Consider the following 22,633-nt stretch of genomic DNA (forward strand, 5'->3'; position numbering starts at 1 on the left):
TTTTCCTCTGTCTGCTTGAGCTGCTGCTGATGCTGCACAAAGCCCAGCTGGTTGTGCAGGAATGGAAATGATATTCCGTGAATGATATGAAAGGCATAGAAAGGCAAGAAAGAGGGAAAGTAATCGTGTGGGCTCAGCTGTTTACTATTTTCAGCGTACAGGAGACTTTTTCTGGTCTTCCTAAGTGAACCTGGTGAACTGAATGTATAATGTTAGCTCAGACCATGGTTCCTCAGTTTTCTGTGGTTTGCTAAGTAAGGACAGTGATTACAATTCTTCTTTTTCCTGTAGAAGACCACTGAAAACTAAATGAAAACCGTGCGCTTGTGCTGCACTTGCTGCTATGTCTTTTTCTTCCTCTCTCCGTCCTAACTACCTCCTGACCCAATTAACTGATGGAGAGGTAGAATAATAAAAAAGAATGAGTTCACATTAGTTTCTTGAGCAGAGGTGTCTCATTGAAGAAGATGGGTCTTGTGCGTGCTCCCACAAAGCAAAAATCCTTGGAAAATGCACACAGAGTGCAGAGCTGTGCTTTGGATCAAAACTTTGTAGAAACTAAGCTTCTTAGTTTTGGCTGCTGATGGCTCTGTTAGCTTGTCATTTTAAATGCATCAAGTTCCTCTTTGTGATGGCCGAATGAGTGTTATTCCATTCATTTGCTTTATGTGAGGACATTTTCCATACAGTTGATGCATGAATGGGTTTATGGTCCAATTTAAGATGAGTCTGGGGTTCTTCTGGAATGCTCTGCTCTACCTGTAAGGCTGGTGATTCATAAGGCAGGAGGGGTTTAACATCACAGACAAACACTGATTTATAAGAATATAAAGTGTTAAAACATTCTTTTTCCTCTTATAATTGTCAATCCTAAGTCTCTTGTGGGGAAGACATATTTCACATTAAAATAAAAGTAAATGCCACAGTTATACTGAAGACAAGAAGGATTCTTCCCCTCCCCACCCCAGTTTGATTAACCACAGCATTGTTTTTACTCTTGAACATTACTTGTTTCCTCTTCTATCTTGTACCAATAATATCCAGAGAGTGCTTGTACAAGCTTAGAGATTTTATTCCTTAATTTATACTCCAGGGGGTACATCTCCCAGAATCTTTCTAAGGAAAGGCCAGGGAAATAAAAATTGTTGGAGTTCTTATAGCCGCACCACTGAAGTATTTTAACCTTTTTATTGCTGTGTGGGTACATGCCTACAAATATTACCACTGACCTAAGTTTGTTCCGGGTTATAAAACTGCCTCCTGTTGATAAATGGGACCTGTCTTTCCAGAGACCAGGAGGCCAAGTATTTTAGGCCTCACATGATTATGATTTCCTCTTTTATTTCTGCTTATATGAGCTTAATCCAATACCCAGTTGAGGAGATAAGTCTTCCTGTTGACGCATGCAGCAATTGAAGGAAAAGATACAACAAAGCTGTTTGAAAGTTTCTGGTAGTTTATTTTATTCAAAACAGAAGTGATTTGGTGGTTTCTTTACAGCTCTTCTCTCTGGCTGTAAATATGCCTGGAGAGGGAGCCTCAGTTCTAAACCAGGAAGAGCAGCCCCGAACCACTTACCCCATGCTGCTGATGAGTGTCTGAAGTGTACAGGACCCTTTTGTATTCTCTTTTTGCTACCACGTATAAGAAAGACCTTTTATTTTCATTATTATACAAAGTGACATTAAGTTAGGTCTGCTTTCCCAACAATCCCACTGATGCATATCTTGGACTTTCTCCTTTGGGCTGCTTCTACAGCATGGTATGATTGCAGTGGTACAGGGGTCATCCTAGGTGGCTGAACTTCCCTTCGTGCAGAGGGCCATCACTGAGCCCAGAGGAAACGTAACTTCCACAGGAGTCCTAGTCTGAAAGTGAGCAAGGAGTTTAAAGTGGCCTTTAGGGGCGAATTTATGTCAGCCTCTGCACTCTTCCTTGTGTTAAGCATGCCTTCTGTCATGGAAAAATCCAGGCTTGATTATTTTCATGGATGTATTTCTCAAGCGTATTTAACTCTATTCCTTTCCTCCTTCAGGACTCCAAATAATGTCTTGTGTAATTGCCATTGCGAGCGAATTTTTGGAAAGAATATTGCATTTGAGCTGTCAGCAATGCAATAATATAATAAGCAAATACAAGGTATGGAATAGGGTTGCATTCAGAATATCTAAGTGCGTGTATACATAAATGTGAAAACTTGTATGCGTCATATATGTGGTGTGTACATAGGTATAAGTATCTATGTATGTACATGTAAGGAGATTCTTTTACTGCAAGTGGTATTGGTCAGCTGAAATCTGTGAAATAATAAAGTAATCCACATATTGCATGTTGAGAATGAAAGGGAGAAATGTGCATGAGAATACATTGAAAGATCATGTAGCTGTACAGTTAAAGTAAATGTCTCAAAGTTTCAAGAGAAAGTAGGAAAAATACTCTTTACAGCTGTGCACTTTGCAGTTGCTGATCTATGCAAACTGATAAGACTGATAAGCATTTTGGAAAACAGACCAATAGGAAGGGGAAGCTTGTAAAGTCACCTCCCCACACAAAGCAAACAAACAAAAGAAGATAATTCTAGGATGCAGAAATGGGAAGTAATTGCTTTGCTGAGTACCTGAGATACTGCCAAACTCTTCACCTGGTGTGGTTTACTCAGTTTTGGATATCACGCTAAAGAAAGATGTGAACAAACTATAGAGAGCTCACAGAAGAGAATAATCAAAGTGGGAAAGACACACCTGAATGAAGCAATTTCTCAGCATAGAGGGAAGGTGACAGGGTGGGATGTGGTAATGTTTTTCAAATATCCAAGGTGGCTATGTGAGGAAGGAAATAATCAATTTTCGGTATCCAGAGAGTTGTTTGCTAATATGAGTACCGTCATCAGATGCAGAATTGAACTAGGATTTCTTATTTATTTTGTGAATCAACATATGCATGGTCATGTATGCAGCCATTGCTGAATTTCATGGATTTTGTTGGCTCTGCACTACATGCATATGTTGCAGATATCAAAAAGAAAAGTGTATTTTACCAGAATCTATTTCCTTACATTTTCTTGGTGGCTTTTTCTTGTCTTGCTCCCACTCTTGATGCAAGTTCGTAATAAAATTAGGCCAACTTGATTCGTTTTTACACTTGTGGCCTTTTCTTTCTGTAAAGCTGAACTAGATCCACAAAGAGACATCACAGAATTTGGCATCTTTATCCCATCATGTGCTAGGCTGCCTAACTCTAGGTGCAGCATTTGGGAGCTGAGCAGAGGGGCAGGATCACCACCTTTCACTTGCTGGCAGCACTTGCCCTCATGTAGCCCAGGACACCATTCACCTTAGTGGCCAGGGCTCCCTGCTGGTTCTGCCTAGTGTCCAGCAGAACTCTGACTTACTGTCCAGATGGTTGGCACCATCTATGAAAGAGCCTGGTGATTTTTCTCCTCAGTTGCAGAAATTTGCTCTTCCCTTCGCTGAGACCCACGGGGATCCTGCCTGAAATGTAACAGTGGCACAGCAGCAGGAAAAAGGGGAGAAAGCATTTGGGGTAGGGAGGCAATGACCACTATGCTGTTGGCAGCACCAACACGATTCTGCATCTCTGTTTCTGCTTGATTTCCATGGTGGAAGTGGACAGCAATGACAGGAGTCCATGGGAGCTGATTTGTGTCCCAGCTGCCACACAGCCCCAGTCTTGCCAGCTCCACCACTGTTGTATTGCTGCTGCTGGCGGGGTGGAGTCTTCCTTGGTGATGGCAGATCCTAGTAGTTACTGGCCTTCCTCTTGGAGGCTCACTGGGTCCCCCCAGATGGGCTGATGCCACAGGGCCCTGCCGTAGGCTCTGCCAGTTCATCACCAGATGATGCGTGATCCACAATGAAGGTGGAATAGATGCAGCTCTTCTGCCATGGTTGGCACCTCATCCCTGTTGAAGCTGGTCGGGCTGCTGAACTGGGCAGTAAGTCTATTACAGGTGTGCTTGCTACGGTGTTTCACTTCACTGAATAATACGAGATTAATTCTCATTTTTCCTGTGTTCCCTTGAACAGCCACAGGAGCCTTGTGCTATTTGGAGTTTTTTTAAAAGCAAATTGAGGTATCACATATGAAGCTGTTCTCCATTTTAAAAAAATCGGGGGATTCAAGTAAAAAAAGATCATGATGTAACTTAAATGTTTCAAAAATCAAGGGTATCACTCAAGGCTATGTGCTGCTATTGGATTGGAGTTTGATTCTTTAGTGTTCCGTGTGTTTTCCTTCCTCTGATGAGTTCCTGCATTACTCACAGTGGGATGGTTTGGGACAGGGTCTGATTTTGTGATGTCATCACACAGTGTCATCACATGCAATCATAATTGGCCCATCTTCTGCTTATTAGGGTCTTTGTCTCTTTTATTAGTAATATCATGAGTACTGATTTACGGTCATAAATTTCAAAGATGAAATTTAACACCCTCTATCTATAAGGGCAGAAATATGGAGAAAGCAGCATGGGTAGCATGGGTAGGAACAGCAAAGCCAGCAGTCTTGTCAATAACAGAGACTTTCTTGTCAAAAACACAGAGACTTTTTGTTCTAAGTTTTAAGGGATGTTTATTAGGTATTATAAGCAGCAGGCCGAGAGGCAGATGTTGGGCTCCCGGCCTGCCGGAGCCGTGCTGTGACGGCATTGCGGTGCCGGCCTAGTGCCGCCGCCGGGTCCGCCTCTTGCAGGGCGGCGCAGAGTCCTGGGGGCTGCTGCGGGCCTTCCTCTTCGGGGGGCGCCGGGGCCCCCCAGACGAGCGGTCCCTGCCCTGGGAAGAGGGACCCGCTGTGGCCGCCTGCCCTGGCTCCGTGCTGGGCCCTGCGGTGCTGGTGGAGCGGCCTGGGCCCGAGGCAGGAGGCTCCTGATGGGAGGTGCTGGTGATGGTGCTGGCTGCAGGACTGTCCTCCCTCCCTCCAGCAGCACGGGTGTCCTGGTGGTCCAGCTGGTGGCGGATGGTGGGGCCGTACAGGGCTGCAGCGATGCCGATGAGCCTTCTGACGAAGGGCACCACGTCACCACTGGTGGTCATCTGCAGCGCCTGCACCAAGGCCTCCTGGTCCAGCCCGTGCTGGCACAGGAAGTTCACGGTGGTGCACTGTGCCACGTAGACTTCCCACCAGTCGTCGCTGGACACCTGATGGATCTCTCCCTGCAGCCATCGGAGCAGGGGTCCGAGGTCTTCCGGATGTTGCTGGAAGAAGGCAGCCCAGACCTCGGCTGGGAAGTTGTGCTCAGCTGGGATGAGCACCGGCTCTGCAGGCCCCTGCTCGTCCTGCAGGCCGTCACCTGAGTGCACTGCGGGCTGCGGGACAGCACACTCCAGGTAATCCTCGTCCGACCTCACCGAGTATCGGATGGTGGCGACTTTGTGCCCGCATACGGCACAACTCGGCTTCTTCTGTGCCCACCAGACGGCACAGCCGTAGCACAGCTGGTGCTGGCAGGGGGTCACGTAAGCCACATCCTCCCGTACTTGCCCACAGATGGGGCAGGTCCAGTCGGATGTCACATCCATGGCCCGGGCTGTTCGGTGGGCTGGGGAGAGCTGAGGTCGGGAAGCTGCTCCCCTCACAGGTGCTGCAGCAGGCAGAAAGACGGTGTCACCAACTGCAAAAGACAGAGAGAGGCCACGATCACTCACTGTCCCAGTCTCTCATCAGCAAACCCTCCCGGTCCCTGTTCCCCTCCTGCCACTGCGGAGGCCATGTCCCCACGGGCATAGGCCGGCCTGGGGAGGGGCCCTCAAGAAGCACCCCCAGCTTCTGGCGTCAGGCATTGCCACGCTGCCCACCTGCGCTGCTGCACGCTCCTCTCCTAGATGTCCCAGACGCCTGCAACCAGCAGGGTCGGGGTACAGCTCAAGAGGCTCTGGGACGGCGGCTGAGTGCTGCGCAAGCAACACCCAGATCACGTTCCAGCTCCAAAACTCGCCCTGTCCACACTCCAGTCCTCGCACACTCGCTCGGTTGGAGGCCAGGCACGAACTGCTGGGCTGGGCTGCTGCGCCCGCATTGGAGCAGCGTGGGCCAAGCAGTCACAATCCATCGCACGGAGATGTCACAGACCAGGGCTTGGCCGTGTTGCTGGGCCTCGCCTTCACTGGGGGACATCACCACCCGTCCCACAGCGACGGCGTCATCCACTGCTTGCTCATCACTATGCGCCAGCCTCGCGTGCTGCACGTGTTCCAGCAGCACTCCAGCCCCAGCACACGTTCCTGGGCTTTCCCCAGCGCTGCTGCCCACTCCTCGAAACCCCCCACCTCTTTGTTGCTTGGCACCCGTGTTTCACACCAATCTCCGGGGCCTGGGCCTCATCTTCCCGCATGCGCCATCTGGTAGCTCTGGCCGTGGCCATGGCAAACAGCCCCAGTCTCATACAGCAAGAAGGTTTATTATTCAATAAAATTTCCTGCTTCCCTCTGTCTCTTGTAGTAGGTGATCTTGGAGATCTCTTCCAGCCCTCATGATTCTATGATTTTGTGCTACCCAAGATGGCTGTTGAGCGAACCGTTCACTTCAGTGGAACATAAGGTCGTCACTGTCCCCAGCATTGTCACCATTCCTTTATATAAGCATTTGTTTTTACTCTTCAACCTTAAGTGCAGTACTCTGGTCTGCTGGAAAGCCAGCCACTGCAGAAAAGGCATAGGGCTGCTAATTAGCTGTGGGAGGGTAGCAAAAGGGGAGTACATTTGACTAGAATAGAGGACTAGAATTACTAATACGTTTCCATCACTGAGATGCTGAGTAGCCACTGGGGCAACTGTGTGTGCTTGTCAGAGTGCTGTGGAATTAACTGGCCACCAGTGAGTAGGATGTGTGTGTGTGCCTTGCCTGAATATGGCCATCTGTGCGAGATCGCAGGGCAGTCCCAGCTCGTTTTGTTCAGTAACTACACAGGGTTTGCTTGCAGCATAGCCCGTACACTTCCAGTACCAGGCCTGCAGTGGTGACTTGACACACATGAGGGATCGCTATCCTGATCCTTCTTAGTCTGTGAAATGTGGTGAAATAAAAGCCTGACGTGCTTCATGTGTAACTTCTGGTCTGTTGCTGTTCAGCTGTTGTTGCCACGTCTGCACTGAGTGGACAAGGTGGCTCTGCTGACTTCTCGATTGGGGTGCCAGAAGGTTTGTTCCAGGTGCACTTGCTGAAGCTTTTCACTGCATTGAATTCCTCATATTAAGCTTTACTCTGTTGTCAGATATCACAGAATTCAAGGCAACGGTCATGATGTAATTTAAGTGTTTCAGAAATTAAGGAGTTCACTCATGGCAGCGTGCTGTTCTTGGGTTGGAGTTTGGTTCTTTACTGTTCTGTGTGTTTTCCTTCCTCTGATGAATTCCTGCATTACTTGAAGTGGGATGGTTTGGGACAATGGTTTATTGCTGCAGGTTGGGAGGCCTCTTCTTTGGTGATGGCAGATCCTAGTAGTTACTGGCCTTCCTCTGGGAGGCTCACTGGGTCCCCCCAGATGGGCTGATGCCACAGGGCCCTGCCGTAGGCTCTGCCAGTTCATCACCAGATGATGCGTGATCCACAGTGAAGGTGGAATAGATGCAGCTCTTCTGCCATGGTTGGCACCTCATCCCTCCTGGAGCTGGTTGGGCTGCGGAATGAGGCAGTAAGTCTATTACAGGTGTGCTTGCTACGGTGTTTCACTTCATTGAATAATCTGGGATTGTTTCTCATTTTTCCTATGCTCGCTTGAACAGCCACTGGTACCTCGTGCTATTTGGAGTTTTTCAATGGACAGATTTTAAAAACAAATTGAGGTACCACATATGAAGCTGTTCTCCATTTAAAAAAAAACCAGGGGATTCAAGTAAAAAAAGATCATGATGTAACTTAAATGTTTCAAAAATCAAGGGTATCACTCAAGGCTGTGTGCTGCTATTGGGTTGGAGTTTGATTCTTTAGTGTTCCGTGTGTTTTCCTTCCTCTGATGAGTTCCTGTATTACTCACAGTGGGATGGTTTGGGACGGGGTCTGATTTTGTGATGTCAGCACACAGAGTCAGCACATGTGTCACGGAGTTCTCTCTAGAGCTCACTCCGGGACAGTGGGTACAAACCCGGGGCAGCAGGAACAAAAGCCCCCCCCCCCTTTTTTTTTCTCTAGCGGCAATGCGGCGCGGCCCGGCGCGGCCCGGCCACGTGCGTTTAGGGAGACGGGGAAGGGAAGGGAGATTGCGATTAGGTCTAACAAAAAATGAGGGAGAAAAAAAGGTGATCTGAGAACGAATGGCAGTTTAATAACCCAATAACGCTAAACAACAACAAGAGAGTTTCAACAAAGAGAACACCAAGTCCCAAATCTCACCGATGGAGCTGTGGAAGGCAGGAAGGTCTGACCACGTTGTCTCCTCGCAGGGAGCCGGTCCAGCAACGCCGTCCCCTTCCTCACTTCCCTTCCGGTGCCCCACCCCACATGCTCATTAAGGCAGTTCACAGAAAAAAAAACTTGTCCCCTTTACTCCCATTATGAGGCATGGTGTTCTGATGTGGAATACCAACACCAACCAAATTGCAAAACCATAACATTCCACCCCTTATTACACATCATCACATCATGCCTAACTTTTATCAACATATAAACAGAACAGTAGTTAACATGCATTACATATGTACATACAGATATATATATATATATATACACACATGGAATCACAGGCTGCACTCCCCCAGCATCAGATTTCCCTGTGGCACACACTGAACATCCCCATCCTTCTGCATCACCCACCAGGTGCACCCAGGTCCCTGTGCAAAGACAGTTCCACGGAGGGGCCTCCCCTTTCCAGAGGCTGGAAGGACCCAAACCGCTTTTCCCAGCATATTCTTTACATGCACCACAGGAACCTTGTCTCCCTCCACGGTACGCAGGGAGTTGGACTGTGTAGGGCCGTCTCGGTTGGCTGATCCTCGGGTGTTTACCAGCCAGGTGGCTTCTGCTAGATGTTTCTCCCAGTTCTTAAATGTTCCACCACCCATCGCTTTCAGTGTGGTTTTCAGCAAACCGTTGTGGCGCTCGATCTTACCAGCGGCTGGTGCGTGATAGGGGATGTGATAGATCCACTCTATGGCGACGCCCATCTTGCCATTTCACCCCTAGAAACTGGATTTCTTGGGCAGGGCCCTTCACTTTGTCTCGCTTAATAGTGAAACCAGCAGACAGGAGGATCTGGATTATCCGTTCTTCTTTTTTAAAAACCTCCGTCGCTGTATCACCCCACACAATGATATCATCTATATACTGCAGGTGCTCTGGAGCACCGCCCTGTTCCAACGTGGCTTAGATCAGCCCATGGCAGATGGTCGGGCTGTGTTTCCACCCCTGGGGCAAACGATTCCAAGTGTACTGAACACCTCTCCAGGTATGCAAGGAGCCTCCTGGCTAGTCACTATACGATGTTTCTGCCAGTCTCTACCAGTGAGGCTTATCTCGGCCTCCAACACAGACAGTTCCTGCGAACCCCCAGTCACCCCATGTATATGTATCCGTTCTGTCCCTTCGAAACCTGAGGGTATCAGAGTGCACTGTGCACCGGTATCCACCAGTGCTTTATATTTTTGTGGTTCTGATGTGCCAGGCCACCGAATCCACACCGTCCAATACACTCTATTATCCCTCTCCCCCCCTGGCTGAGGGCAGGGCCCCTCTATTGGTTGTCTGCAGCGGTAGAGGCAACCTCAGTAGTGGGTGACCTCTTTTGTAATTTTCTTACCCGTGCTCGCAGTACAAAATTGGGTTCGTCATGCCACTTCTTCATATCCTCTCCATGGTCACGCAGGTAGTTCCACATGGCACCACGTGACATAGGCTCACTGCGGTCCTTCACTCGGACAGGTGTGCGTTTGCGTCTGACAGCTGAGACTGCCACAGGTTCACTGTGGTTCCTTGCCGCAGACCAGCTCTTCTGCATGTTGTCCTGTCTTTTCTCCATTCGGTCCATTCTATCCACCATTTTACAGATGGCTGCGATGGTGGTACGGTGTGGCAGTAGTGAGTATTCGATATTTTGCAGTGAAAGGATGAGCTCAAAAATTTCAGGTCTCCTATCCAGCTCATCATACCTGTTAGAGTTCGTTAATAGTACACTGGAATACTTCCCTGGTGCTGACCGCATGAGTTTCTTGCATATTTCCGGAGTACCGCTCACCTTTTCTGGGTCATGGTAATCCTCTGGGTCCCCAGGGACAAACATGGGATCGAACAGCATTTCTGCCACAGCCATTTCTCTCAGGTACTGGATACCTTCCTCAGCTGTACTCCATTTTTCCAGTACAGGCTCCAAATCACTTTTGAGAAGACAGGTTGCCTTTACAGCTGATAGAATCCTCTCCCAGAGATTGGCGACTCCATCGAGACATCTGCTGATCCCTCTATCAATAGATGAGTCTCGAGCAATGTTTCCTAATTGACGAGCCTCATCGCAGCTTAGAGACATGCAGGAGGCCCCATTGTCCCAACACCGGAGCAGCCAAGTGACAAGGCGTTCACCTGGGAGTCGGGCAAACTCCTTTCTCGCACTTTGGATTTCAGTAATTTTCAGAGGTTTACGAGTAGAGGAAGCAGTGACTTTTCCCTCATCATCACTATCTTCTCCGCGTCTGTTAGTGTTCTGAGTTGCTTTTCTCGGTGGTTTTGGGGAGGGTCCCTCACCAGGATCTTCCTCTACTTCCTCCATCCGTTCCAGGCGTGAGGGCACACGCTCCCATCTCTGGCCTTCATCGTCACTATCTTCTCCATGTCTGTTAGTCTTCTGAGTTGCCTTCCTTGGTGGTTTTGGGGAGGGTCCCTCGCCTGGATCTTCCTCTACTTCCTCCATCCGTTCCAGACGTGAGGACACACGTTCCCATCTCTGGCCTTCCACTGGGGCGACTGACACTGATGCTGGTGCTTCCTGTGGTCGGCTGGGATTAACTTGTTGCCTTCCCCTTAGGGTTTGGATCTCATTCTCGAGACTCTCTATCTTTTTCATAAGCCATTCGATCTGAGATCCCCCTGATCTCCCACACTCACTCAGGGGTTCTATTAATTTCCCAAGGTCCCTCTGGTGTTCAGGGGTGAGATTACCTGATACTGGGGGTCCCGATGCTTCTGGCCCTTTTCCTGAGTCTCTCTGCACTATTCTTTGCAAGTCTCTCTGCAATTTATAGTAAACTACTACAATTAGAGAGACTAACAACACAGTATTCCAATTGACACCCCAGTCATACTTAAGGAATTCAGAGCATTCGTGAGCCAGTTCAAGCACGGTGCCTGTGATGTTCGTTAGTCTGGAAGGGAGCCAGGCAGATATCTCTATCCCTGCCAGCCATCGGCTTAATAAATCTACCCCTACCCCCAACATCAGGAAGTCCTTAAGCCAGGACCACAGGAACCTACGGACTATCAGTCCTACATACAGGGCTGCTGAAAAAAACCACCTAATTACTGCCCAAAACATTGCCCTGAGCTCTGCCCGCATTCTCCACCAAAAATGTCATGGGGTTCTCTCTAGAGCTCACTCCGGGACAGTGGGTACAAACCCGGGGCAGCAGGAACAAAAGCCCCCCCCCCCCTTTTTTTTCTCTAGCGGCAATGCGGCGCGGCCCGGCGCGGCCCGGCCACGTGCGTTTAGGGAGACGGGGAAGGGAAGGGAGATTGCGATTAGGTCTAACAAAAAATGAGGGAGAAAAAAAGGTGATCTGAGAACGAATGGCAGTTTAATAACCCAATAACGCTAAACAACAACAAGAGAGTTTCAACAAAGAGAACACCAAGTCCCAAATCTCACCGATGGAGCTGTGGAAGGCAGGAAGCTCTGACCACGTTGTCTCCTCGCAGGGAGCCGGTCCAGCAACGCCGTCCCCTTCCTCACTTCCCTTCCGGTGCCCCACCCCACATGCTCATTAAGGCAGTTCACAGAAAAAAAAACTTGTCCCCTTTACTCCCATTATGAGGCATGGTGTTCTGATGTGGAATACCAACACCAACCAAATTGCAAAACCATAACAACATGTTATCACAATTGGTCCATCTTCTGCTTTTTGGCGTCTTTGTCTCTTTTATTAGTAATATCATGAGTACTGATTTATGGTCATGGCAACAATGATGAAATTTAACACCCTCTATCTATCAGGACTGAAATATGGAGAAAGCAGCATGGGCAGCATGGGTAGGAACAGCAAAGCCAGCAGTCTTGTCAATAACAGAGAGACTTTTTGTTCTGAGTTTTAAGGGATGTTTATTAGGTATTCTAATAAATAAGCAGCAGGCCGAGAGGCAGATGTTGGGCTCCCGGCCCGCCGGAGCCGTCCTAGTGCCGCCGCCGGGTCCGCCTCTTGCAGGGCGGCGCAGAGTCCTGGGGGCTGCTGCGGGCCTTCCTCTTCGGGGGACGCCGGGGCCCCCCAGACGAGCGGTCCCTGCCCTGGGAAGAGGGACCCGCTGTGGCCGCCTGCCCTGGCTCCGTGCTGGGCCCTGCGGTGCTGGTGGAGCGGCCTGGGCCCGAGGCAGGAGGCTCCTGATGGGAGGTGCTGGTGATGGTGCTGGCTGAAGGACTGTCCTCCCTCCCTCCAGCAGCACGGGTGTCCTGGTGGTCCAGCTGGTGGCGGATGGTGGGGCCATACAGGGCTGCAGCGATGCCGATGAGCCTTCTGACGAAGGGCACCACGTCACCACTGGTGGTCATCTGCAGCGCCTGCACCAAGGCCTCCTGGTCCAGCCCGTGCTGGCACAGGAAGTTCACGGTGGTGCACTGTGCCACGTAGACTTCCCACCAGTCGTCGCTGGACACCTCATGGATCTCTCCCTGCAGCCATCGGAGCAGGGGTCCGAGGTCTTCCGGATGTTGCTGGAAGAAGGCAGCCCAGACCTCGGCTGGGAAGTTGTGCTCAGCTGGGATGAGCACCGGCTCTGCAGGCCCCTGCTCGTCCTGCAGGCCGTCACCTGAGTGCGCTGCGGGCTGCGGGACAGCACACTCCAGGTAATCCTCGTCCGACCTCACCGAGTATCGGATGGTGGCGACTTTGTGCCCGCATCTGGCACAACTCGGTTTCTTCTGTGCCCACCAGACGGCACAGCCGTAGCACAGCTGGTGCTGGCAGGGGGTCACGTAAGCCACATCCTCCCGTACTTGCCCACAGATGGGGCAGGTCCAGTCGGATGTCGCATCCATGGCCCGGGCTGTTCGGTGGGCTGGGGAGAGCTGAGGTCGGGAAGCTGCTCCCCTCACAGGTGCTGCAGCAGGCAGAAAGACGGTGTCACCAACTGCAAAAGACAGAGAGAGGCCACGGTCACTCACTGTCCCAGTCTCTCATCAGCAAACCCTCCCGGTCCCTGTTCCCCTCCTGCCACTGCGGAGGCCATGTCCCCACGGGCATAGGCCGGCCTGGGGAGGGGCCCTCAAGAAGCACCCCCAGCTTCTGGCGTCAGGCATTGCCACGCTGCCCACCTGCGCTGCTGCACGCTCCTCTCCTAGATGTCCCAGACGCCTGCAACCAGCAGGGTCGGGGTACAGCTCAAGAGGCTCTGGGACGGCGGCTGAGTGCTGCGCAAGCAACACCCAGATCACGTTCCAGCTCCAAAACTCGCCCTGTCCACACTCCAGTCCTCGCACACTCGCTCGGTTGGAGGCCAGGCACGAACTGCTGGGCTGGGCTGCTGCGCCCGCATTGGAGCAGTGTGGGCCAAGCAGTCACAATCCATCGCACGGAGATGTCACAGACCAGGGCTTGGCCGTGTTGCTGGGCCTCGCCTTCACTGGGGGACATCACCACCCGTCCCACAGCAACGGCGTCATCCACTGCTTGCTCATCACTATGCGCCAGCCTCGCGTGCTGCACGTGTGCCAGCAGAACTCCAGCCCCAGCACACGTTCCTGGGCTTTCCCCAGCGCTGCTGCCCACTCCTCGAAACCCCCCACCTCTTTGTTGCTTGGCACCCGTGTTTCACACCAATCTCCGGGGCCTGGGCCTCATCTTCCCGCATGCGCCATCTGGTAGCTCTGGCCGTGGCCATGGCAAACAGCCCCAGTCTCATAAAGCAAGAATGTTTATTATTCAATAAAATTTCCTGCTTCCCTCTGTCTCTTGTAGTAGGTGATCTTGGAGATCTCTTCCAGCCCTCATGATTCTATGATTTTGTGCTACCCAAGATGGCTGTTGAGCGAACCGTTCACTTCAGTGGAACATAAGGTCGTCACTGTCCCCAGCATTGTCACCATTCCTTTATATAAGCATTTGTTTTTACTCTTCAACCTTAAGTGCAGTACTCTGGTCTGCTGGAAAGCCAGCCACTGCAGAAAAGGCATAGGGCTGCTAATTAGCTGTGGGAGGGTAGCAAAAGGGGAGTACATTTGACTAGAATAGAGGACTAGAATTACTAATACGTTTCCATCACTGAGATGCTGAGTAGCCACTGGGGCAACTGTGTGTGCTTGTCAGAGTGCTGTGGAATTAACTGGCCACCAGTGAGTAGGATGTGTGTGTGTGCCTTGCCTGAATATGGCCATCTGTGCGAGATCGCAGGGCAGTCCCAGCTCGTTTTGTTCAGTAACTACACAGGGTTTGCTTGCAGCATAGCCCGTACACTTCCAGTACCAGGCCTGCAGTGGTGACTTGACACACATGAGGGATCGCTATCCTGATCCTTCTTAGTCTGTGAAATGTGGTGAAATAAAAGCCTGACGTGCTTCATGTGTAACTTCTGGTCTGTTGCTGTTCAGCTGTTGTTGCCACGTCTGCACTGAGTGGACAAGGTGGCTCTGCTGACTTCTCGATTGGGGTGCCAGAAGGTTTGTTCCAGGTGCACTTGCTGAAGCTTTTCACTGCATTGAATTCCTCATATTAAGCTGTACTCTGTTGTCAGATATCACAGAATTCAAGGCAACGGTCATGATGTAATTTAAGTGTTTCAGAAATTAAGGAGTTCACTCATGGCAGCGTGCTGTTCTTGGGTTGGAGTTTGGTTCTTTACTGTTCTGTGTGTTTTCCTTCCTCTGATGAATTCCTGCATTACTTGAAGTGGGATGGTTTGGGACAATGGTTTATTGCTGCAGGTTGGGAGGCCTCTTCTTTGGTGATGGCAGATCCTAGTAGTTACTGGCCTTCCTCTGGGAGGCTCACTGGGTCCCCCCAGATGGGCTGATGCCACAGGGCCCTGCCGTAGGCTCTGCCAGTTCATCACCAGATGATGCGTGATCCACAGTGAAGGTGGAATAGATGCAGCTCTTCTGCCATGGTTGGCACCTCATCCCTCCTGGAGCTGGTTGGGCTCCGGAACGAGGCAGTAAGTCTATTACAGGTGTGCTTGCTACGGTGTTTCACTTCATTGAATAATCTGGGATTGTTTCTCATTTTTCCTATGCTCGCTTGAACAGCCACTGGTACCTCGTGCTATTTGGAGTTTTTCAATGGACAGATTTTAAAAACAAATAGAGGTACCACATATGAAGCTGTTCTCCATTTAAAAAATAACCAGGGGATTCAAGTAAAAAAAGATCATGATGTAACTTAAATGTTTCAAAAATCAAGGGTATCACTCAAGGCTGTGTGCTGCTATTGGGTTGGAGTTTGATTCTTTAGTGTTCCGTGTGTTTTCCTTCCTCTGATGAGTTCCTGTATTACTCACAGTGGGATGGTTTGGGACGGGGTCTGATTTTGTGATGTCAGCACACAAAGTCAGCACATGTTATCACAATTGGTCCATCTTCTGCTTTTTGGCGTCTTTGTCTCTTTTATTAGTAATATCATGAGTACTGATTTATGGTCATGGCAACAATGATGAAATTTAACACCCTCTATCTATCAGGACTGAAATATGGAGAAAGCAGCATGGGCAGCATGGGTAGGAACAGCAAAGCCAGCAGTCTTGTCAATAACAGAGAGACTTTTTGTTCTGAGTTTTAAGGGATGTTTATTAGGTATTCTAATAAATAAGCAGCAGGCCGAGAGGCAGATGTTGGGCTCCCGGCCCGCCGGAGCCGTCCTAGTGCCGCCGCCGGGTCCGCCTCTTGCAGGGCGGCGCAGAGTCCTGGGGGCTGCTGCGGGCCTTCCTCTTCGGGGGACGCCGGGGCCCCCCAGACGAGCGGTCCCTGCCCTGGGAAGAGGGACCCGCTGTGGCCGCCTGCCCTGGCTCCGTGCTGGGCCCTGCGGTGCTGGTGGAGCGGCCTGGGCCCGAGGCAGGAGGCTCCTGATGGGAGGTGCTGGTGATGGTGCTGGCTGCAGGACTGTCCTCCCTCCCTCCAGCAGCACGGGTGTCCTGGTGGTCCAGCTGGTGGCGGATGGTGGGGCCGTACAGGGCTGCAGCGATGCCGATGAGCCTTCTGACGAAGGGCACCACGTCACCACTGGTGGTCATCTGCAGCGCCTGCACCAAGGCCTCCTGGTCCAGCCCGTGCTGGCACAGGAAGTTCACGGTGGTGCACTGTGCCACGTAGACTTCCCACCAGTCGTCGCTGGACACCTCATGGATCTCTCCCTGCAGCCATCGGAGCAGGGGTCCGAGGTCTTCCGGATGTTGCTGGAAGAAGGCAGCCCAGACCTCGGCTGGGAAGTTGTGCTCAGCTGGGATGAGCACCGGCTCTGCAGGCCCCTGCTCGTCCTGCAGGCCGTCACCTGAGTGCACTGCGGGCTGCGGGACAGCACACTCCAGGTAATCCTCGTCCGACCTCACCGAGTATCGGATGGTGGCGACTTTGTGCCCGCATACGGCACAACTCGGCTTCTTCTGTGCCCACCAGACGGCACAGCCGTAGCACAGCTGGTGCTGGCAGGGGGTCACGTAAGCCACATCCTCCCGTACTTGCCCACAGATGGGGCAGGTCCAGTCGGATGTCACATCCATGGCCCGGGCTGTTCGGTGGGCTGGGGAGAGCTGAGGTCGGGAAGCTGCTCCCCTCACAGGTGCTGCAGCAGGCAGAAAGACGGTGTCACCAACTGCAAAAGACAGAGAGAGGCCACGGTCACTCACTGTCCCAGTCTCTCATCAGCAAACCCTCCCGGTCCCTGTTCCCCTCCTGCCACTGCGGAGGCCATGTCCCCACGGGCATAGGCCGGCCTGGGGAGGGGCCCTCAAGAAGCACCCCCAGCTTCTGGCGTCAGGCATTGCCACGCTGCCCACCTGCGCTGCTGCACGCTCCTCTCCTAGATGTCCCAGACGCCTGCAACCAGCAGGGTCGGGGTACAGCTCAAGAGGCTCTGGGACGGCGGCTGAGTGCTGCGCAAGCAACACCCAGATCACGTTCCAGCTCCAAAACTCGCCCTGTCCACACTCCAGTCCTCGCGCACTCGCTCGGTTGGAGGCCAGGCACGAACTGCTGGGCTGGGCTGCTGCGCCCGCATTGGAGCAGCGTGGGCCAAGCAGTCACAATCCATCGCACGGAGATGTCACAGACCAGGGCTTGGCCGTGTTGCTGGGCCTCGCCTTCACTGGGGGACATCACCACCCGTCCCACAGCGACGGCGTCATCCACTGCTTGCTCATCACTATGCGCCAGCCTCACGTGCTGCACGTTTTATTATTCAATAAAATTTCCTGCTTCCCTCTGTCTCTTGAAGTTGGTGATCTTGGAGATCTTTTTCGGCCTTTATGAATCTATGATTTTGTGTTACCCAAGATCACTCTGATTTAGATGCTGAGGGAAACCTTTGTTAATGAATTTTCACTGCCAGTGTATGGAATCTGTTTTAAGATTTTTTTATCAAGTAGTTTGAAGAAGGTAAAATAAGAAACAATTTTCTATCCAAGTTTTTAGTTGGACATATGCTGCTGGTGTAAAGGAAAGTTACATGGTTTTTTATTATGCAAGATTAAAAATATATTTTTTTTTCTGTTTTTTAGTAAAGTGAAGTTTTTATTAGTAAGTGTATAAATTTTATTCCTGTACATAACACTGTGATTTAGCCATTTTCATAAGCCATCTTGGAGTAGATTTATCTTTGAGTAAAAAAGGTACTTCTTACATCCATTGTCTTGTTTTTCTGTTTTGGAAGAGATACAAAACAGAAGTCAAATGCACATACATCAAGTTATTAGCACTCAGTGGAGAAAATGTAGTGCATTACCAACAACAGTTCAGCTCTAGCTGATCTCCAGACAAAGGTACTTTATGATTCTTACACCTTCACTTGTATGGAGAGCATATCTACTGTCACAGAATATCGCCCAATTGAATGCTGTACTGGCACTATGTAGAAAATGGCACCCACATAAGTGAATGGATGTTTTGTTACTGCTTTCAAAGTGCTACTGAGTATCAGACTTGCCTTGTGACTTGCATAAGGACTGTCCTATTTGAGTTGTGGCTGAATTGATGCTGTCTCCCAGCAAGTGGTTTTGAGGCTTCTCTCTTTCAGCTAGCTTTGAAGGCTCAGGGGCAGCAATTCCTGGCTGAAGATGAAAATTCTACTGCAAAAAGATGAACTGTCTCTCTTCTGAACTAGAAGAACTTTGCCCTTAAACTGATGCAAATGCAGTAGCTGACATAGAAGAACAAGAATGCTCTCTGAGAGTTTTTGTTATGAAATACGTCAAATTTGGGTACCTTACTAAAAATACATAGTGTTTTGATCTTATTGGCTGTTGGAGCGCTTGAATAGTCAAAGAAACATTGAAAACCAGGATATTTCTGTTGTGAGGTGACTGTCGTTTGAGTTTTCTTTCGTGATGAGCCTTCTTATTTTAAAGGAGCATGATCTTTGTACTTCTTGTTTATCACCTTAATTTTTTATGAATTCAGAATGCTTTAAGAGAACTTGCTATGTCTCTTTGTTTATCTTTTTGCTTTTGTCACTATTAGTTTTGAACACATGAATGTGTGATCAGCTTTAAGAAACTGTCCGGACACAGACCAGAAGAGGAAAAGCTGCCGCAAAGAGATGCCATGGTTTTTAACTTCCCAGCAGTTAGCTTGCTCATTCTGACTATGCAATTTTTTAAAAGCCTGCATGAATCCTGGTGTAATCTGAGTCTGCCACACTGTGATTTATGACACCTTAATGCAGGAATTTAGATTTTTGCTTGTCTGCCATGAGGCACCAATTGTAGTAAAGAGTTAACGAGGGGACATGAGTAACTTGAGCACAGAATAATTTTGCTGCCACAGGTAGGATTTAAGCCTTACAAACGTGAACACTGTGTTATAAATATGGTAAACATTGCCTCTTGTGTATGCCATTTGACAAGGAAAAAGTAGGCAGTGTGTTTGGAACTTGCTCCCTATAAATGATAGGACACAGAGCATTCATGCATAATTTTCTGGGGTCTGCATGTGCAGGCTGGTACCAAGTTAATATGCCACGTAGGTGCAAATACAAAACATGAAAAAAACCACTCACAAGTTGTTCTTGAAGTTTCCATCAAATGCCCTTTGAGTTTATACTTTATTTCTAGGAGTCCCTTAGATTTCTTTTTATTCAAGATGTTTGTCATGATGCATCGGATGCAGCACAGATGGGAAATGAGATTTTTATCTGGAAATGTGTATTATCTTTTACAGAAGCATAGAGTCCAGAACAACTCTGAAAAATGAGTTTATCTGTGCAGCTGCCTGGGAGAAGTCTTTCTTAGTTTCTATAGGTACCTTGTATGCTCAGTGGGAATGCATGACCAGCCACTCTTTCTCTGATCATGCAACCTAATATATTTAATTTCTTGGGTAAGGTTCAGAAAAAAGGTGGAAGGGACTTGTCAGGGAATACAGCCAGTACGTGTTTGAAATGTTTCTTTAAACTTGGCTCCTTTAACTATAAAGCTAGAAATTTAACTTGGCTTCCTGGGCAAACTTCAGTCGTCCTGATAAACATACACAAGGATGTTTGGATAACAAAAGAGAGAGCATTACCAAGGTGATGCTTAATTGAGCTAAATCCACATATAATCATTCCTATTATAGTGAAGTGCTGTTCCTCTTAGATGAAGTAAGCCACTTAGAAAATTCTGCAAATGTTTCATTGTGTTGCTGCTGCTTCTCTGACTTACACTAATGAGGATGAGGAAATGCTCTACTGAAATCCGTGGTGCTAAGCAACTGTTAAACATCATTTGACATGCCAATATTAAGACAGACTTATGTTTTCTTTGATTTTCTTTTAGTAAATTATTCATTATTATTATAAGTGATTGGGCAAAACTTCAAAAGGAAGAAAAAAACAGCTAAGGATTGAAACAGGAGGAACTCACGTTGAACTGTTAATACCCACAAGGAAAGTGTTTTGGAACAACAGTAACAAAAAAGGCATAGCCTTTGTCCCAAATCATTTTTCCTCTTGAGTCACTTATATAAGGACTGTTTGACAGATTCTGGCTCCATTTAATAACAGTTTTATGCACTCTGCACTCTCATTTTGCTGTGGCATAAGGAGAACCTGTTGCTATTCAGGTGCCTATTTGGCTAACATAGATAAGTTCACGGGAAATTGGTAGCAACCAGTACATCTGGGAAGAGAGAGATCAACTCAGTATGTTCATTCTGATGCTTTAACTTCTCTTGCTTTTTAAAATTAATTTAATTTATCAGAAGTTGGTAAAAGATTGAAGTAAGGGGAGGAAATGGCATAGGCTGTGGTTATTTCACGCTTGTATTTTGAGGTTGTTTTCTGGGCATGATCTGCATTCCTTGGTCTTGCTTCACTCTATGTAGTGGATGGAGATGGAGGGCTTAGCTCTGGTGTAAAGCCAGCTGTTTCTGCTGCTGAATCATGATATTCATTCACAGGTTTTTCCTTCAGGTGATTTTTACTGAAATTAAATGGTCTGGGAGTTACTTGAGTAGCTTATGGTGCTTTTCTACAAGCATAAGTGAAGTATTCCTGGTCTTTTAGAGCACAGCTTTTCTTTAAATTAAGCCATTTTCTGTGTGCTTTTATATAACCATTTCTTTATCCTTCTTAAAAAAATAAAAATAAAAAAAGCAAGTTTATACAGGAGGGAATACAGGAAAGTAGAGAACGATATTTGGCATGTTTTCTGAAAAGGGCAGATTGGGTTCTTGGCATCTGTTTGTTCCATATTTCTGAATATTGGGTTGGCCACAGTTTTTCGCAGTCTTCTTTCTGAAAGCTTTGGTCATCTTGAATTCTAGAACAGCTGGATCTTCTGTGAAAAGTAGGCGTCAAGAAGACTCTGAGGGTCCTGGATTAGCAATTTCTTTCCCCCAGTCTTTCAGGCTTTCAGTCGATTGTGGCTGACAGTGCTGTACTTAATACATTTTCTTTCCAGTTGTTTCTGACATATGTAAAGAAATCAATTCTGATATTGCTTTAGAGGAGCACCTTGTTCTCTGGTTTCTTGCTGAAAGCTCACTAAGATCTTATTATTCAGAACTCAGCAATTCCTTAGAGGAATAACTGCTGTAATTTGGACTGGGAATTTAGGTAATGGAACAGTATTTATGTGAGTCCACTTACAGTGGAAAAGAAGGAGAAGAAAAATGTGAATAAAGGAAGGAGAAATATGTCAAGTATTAGTTCAGAAAAAATTAGCATTCAGTAGTTTTGTTCATATTTTATATTAGAATGGCAGATTGTTTAAAATTTAGTCCTAAAGTCCCACAGTAGTGCTAGTAGTTAGATAGACCTCATTTTATCTTTAGGATAGCAAGAAAAATTCCCTTTTTTTTTTTTTTTTTTCTTTCCTCCAAAATATGAATTTAATATTGTGACTTGTTAGATATGAATCCGTTTTGCTTTCCTAAGGGCTTGTGCATCGCTGGAGATATTAAAGATGGAAAAGCCTTATTCAGTCATCAACAAGGCCGTTACAGGTTTTATTCTCTGGACTATGGTTTCTAGTATTGTGCTCTCCTGGTTTGATATGCTCTCAACAATAAGGCTGCCTTATCTTTTCTCAGGAGGATGTTCTACTGCCTAATACGAATCACTATCAAGAAATACTTAAGATATCAAGTGTACTGTTTCTAAGAGATCTGATGCAGCAGTGTATGAAATTGCTCTGTATGGAACTCGTGCTGATCCATCGACACAGGGAAGCTCAGTCTGAGCTTCATGCTTCTGGAGTTCACAGGAAGGTTCTCATCAGAGGAAAAGGTTTCTTATTTTGCTGCATATATTCCACCTAAAATTAATTTTGAACAAAACTAATGATAATTCATCCACATTGGTGAAATATGAGGTCTGCTTCAAAAATAATGCTTCCTACTTTGTTGGCCTACAACATTAGAGGCAGATGGTGGTGGTACGGCAGTAGAGAATGAAAATTCCCACCAATATTCCATTGCATTTTGTTGCTGTGTGACAGATAGAAGCAGAAGGGCAGACTAACAAAGTGGTTTCTGGCATGGAAGTGCAGATGAAGCAAAAGTGTGTCATCCAGTGGTTTGGACAGGTTATGGAGACTCTTAATTCTCCCTTATAGATGAGTTCCTTTACTTCATGTGTCTTACTTGTCTTTAAACTCTGTCCATTTTATTAACATAAAGCAAAATTTGCTATCTACTAACTAGAACTGAAGGCAGTTCAGCATGTGAAGTCACTCTGAAGCCAAAGAAGCATGGATTTTTACCTCCCCGATTGCTAAGCAGCAGATGTAATAAAGCTGAAATATTTGTATCACTTATACTGGAAGTATGCTCAGTTATGTCACTATTTTCAGCTCATCTCTGAAGTCA

General features: G+C 48.1%; 1 protein-coding gene across 1 annotated transcript; it reads right to left on the reverse strand.

Annotated features, from left to right (window-relative positions):
* Positions 1-15,921: 15,921 nt before the first annotated feature.
* LOC146752951 (uncharacterized) lies at positions 15,922-17,719 on the reverse strand. The gene is made up of 2 exons (XM_085531206.1): positions 17,128-17,719; positions 15,922-16,943 (listed from the first exon to the last, which is right to left on the reverse strand). The coding sequence occupies exon 2, from the start codon at positions 16,849-16,851 to the stop codon at positions 15,994-15,996; it is 858 nt and encodes a 285-aa protein (XP_085387332.1). The 5' UTR covers positions 16,852-16,943; positions 17,128-17,719; the 3' UTR covers positions 15,922-15,993.
* Positions 17,720-22,633: the final 4,914 nt, after the last annotated feature.

Source organism: Coturnix japonica, unplaced genomic scaffold (assembly GCF_054131305.1).
Source record: "Coturnix japonica strain WE unplaced genomic scaffold, WE-NBRP24 Scf040, whole genome shotgun sequence".
NCBI classification, from domain to species: domain Eukaryota; kingdom Metazoa; phylum Chordata; class Aves; order Galliformes; family Phasianidae; genus Coturnix; species Coturnix japonica.

What these genes read in the sequence shown, in the direction of transcription:
- LOC146752951 (XM_085531206.1), bottom strand. Translation starts at nt 16,851, where the DNA reads ATGGATGTGACATCCGACTGGACCTGCCCCATCTGTGGGCAAGTACGG.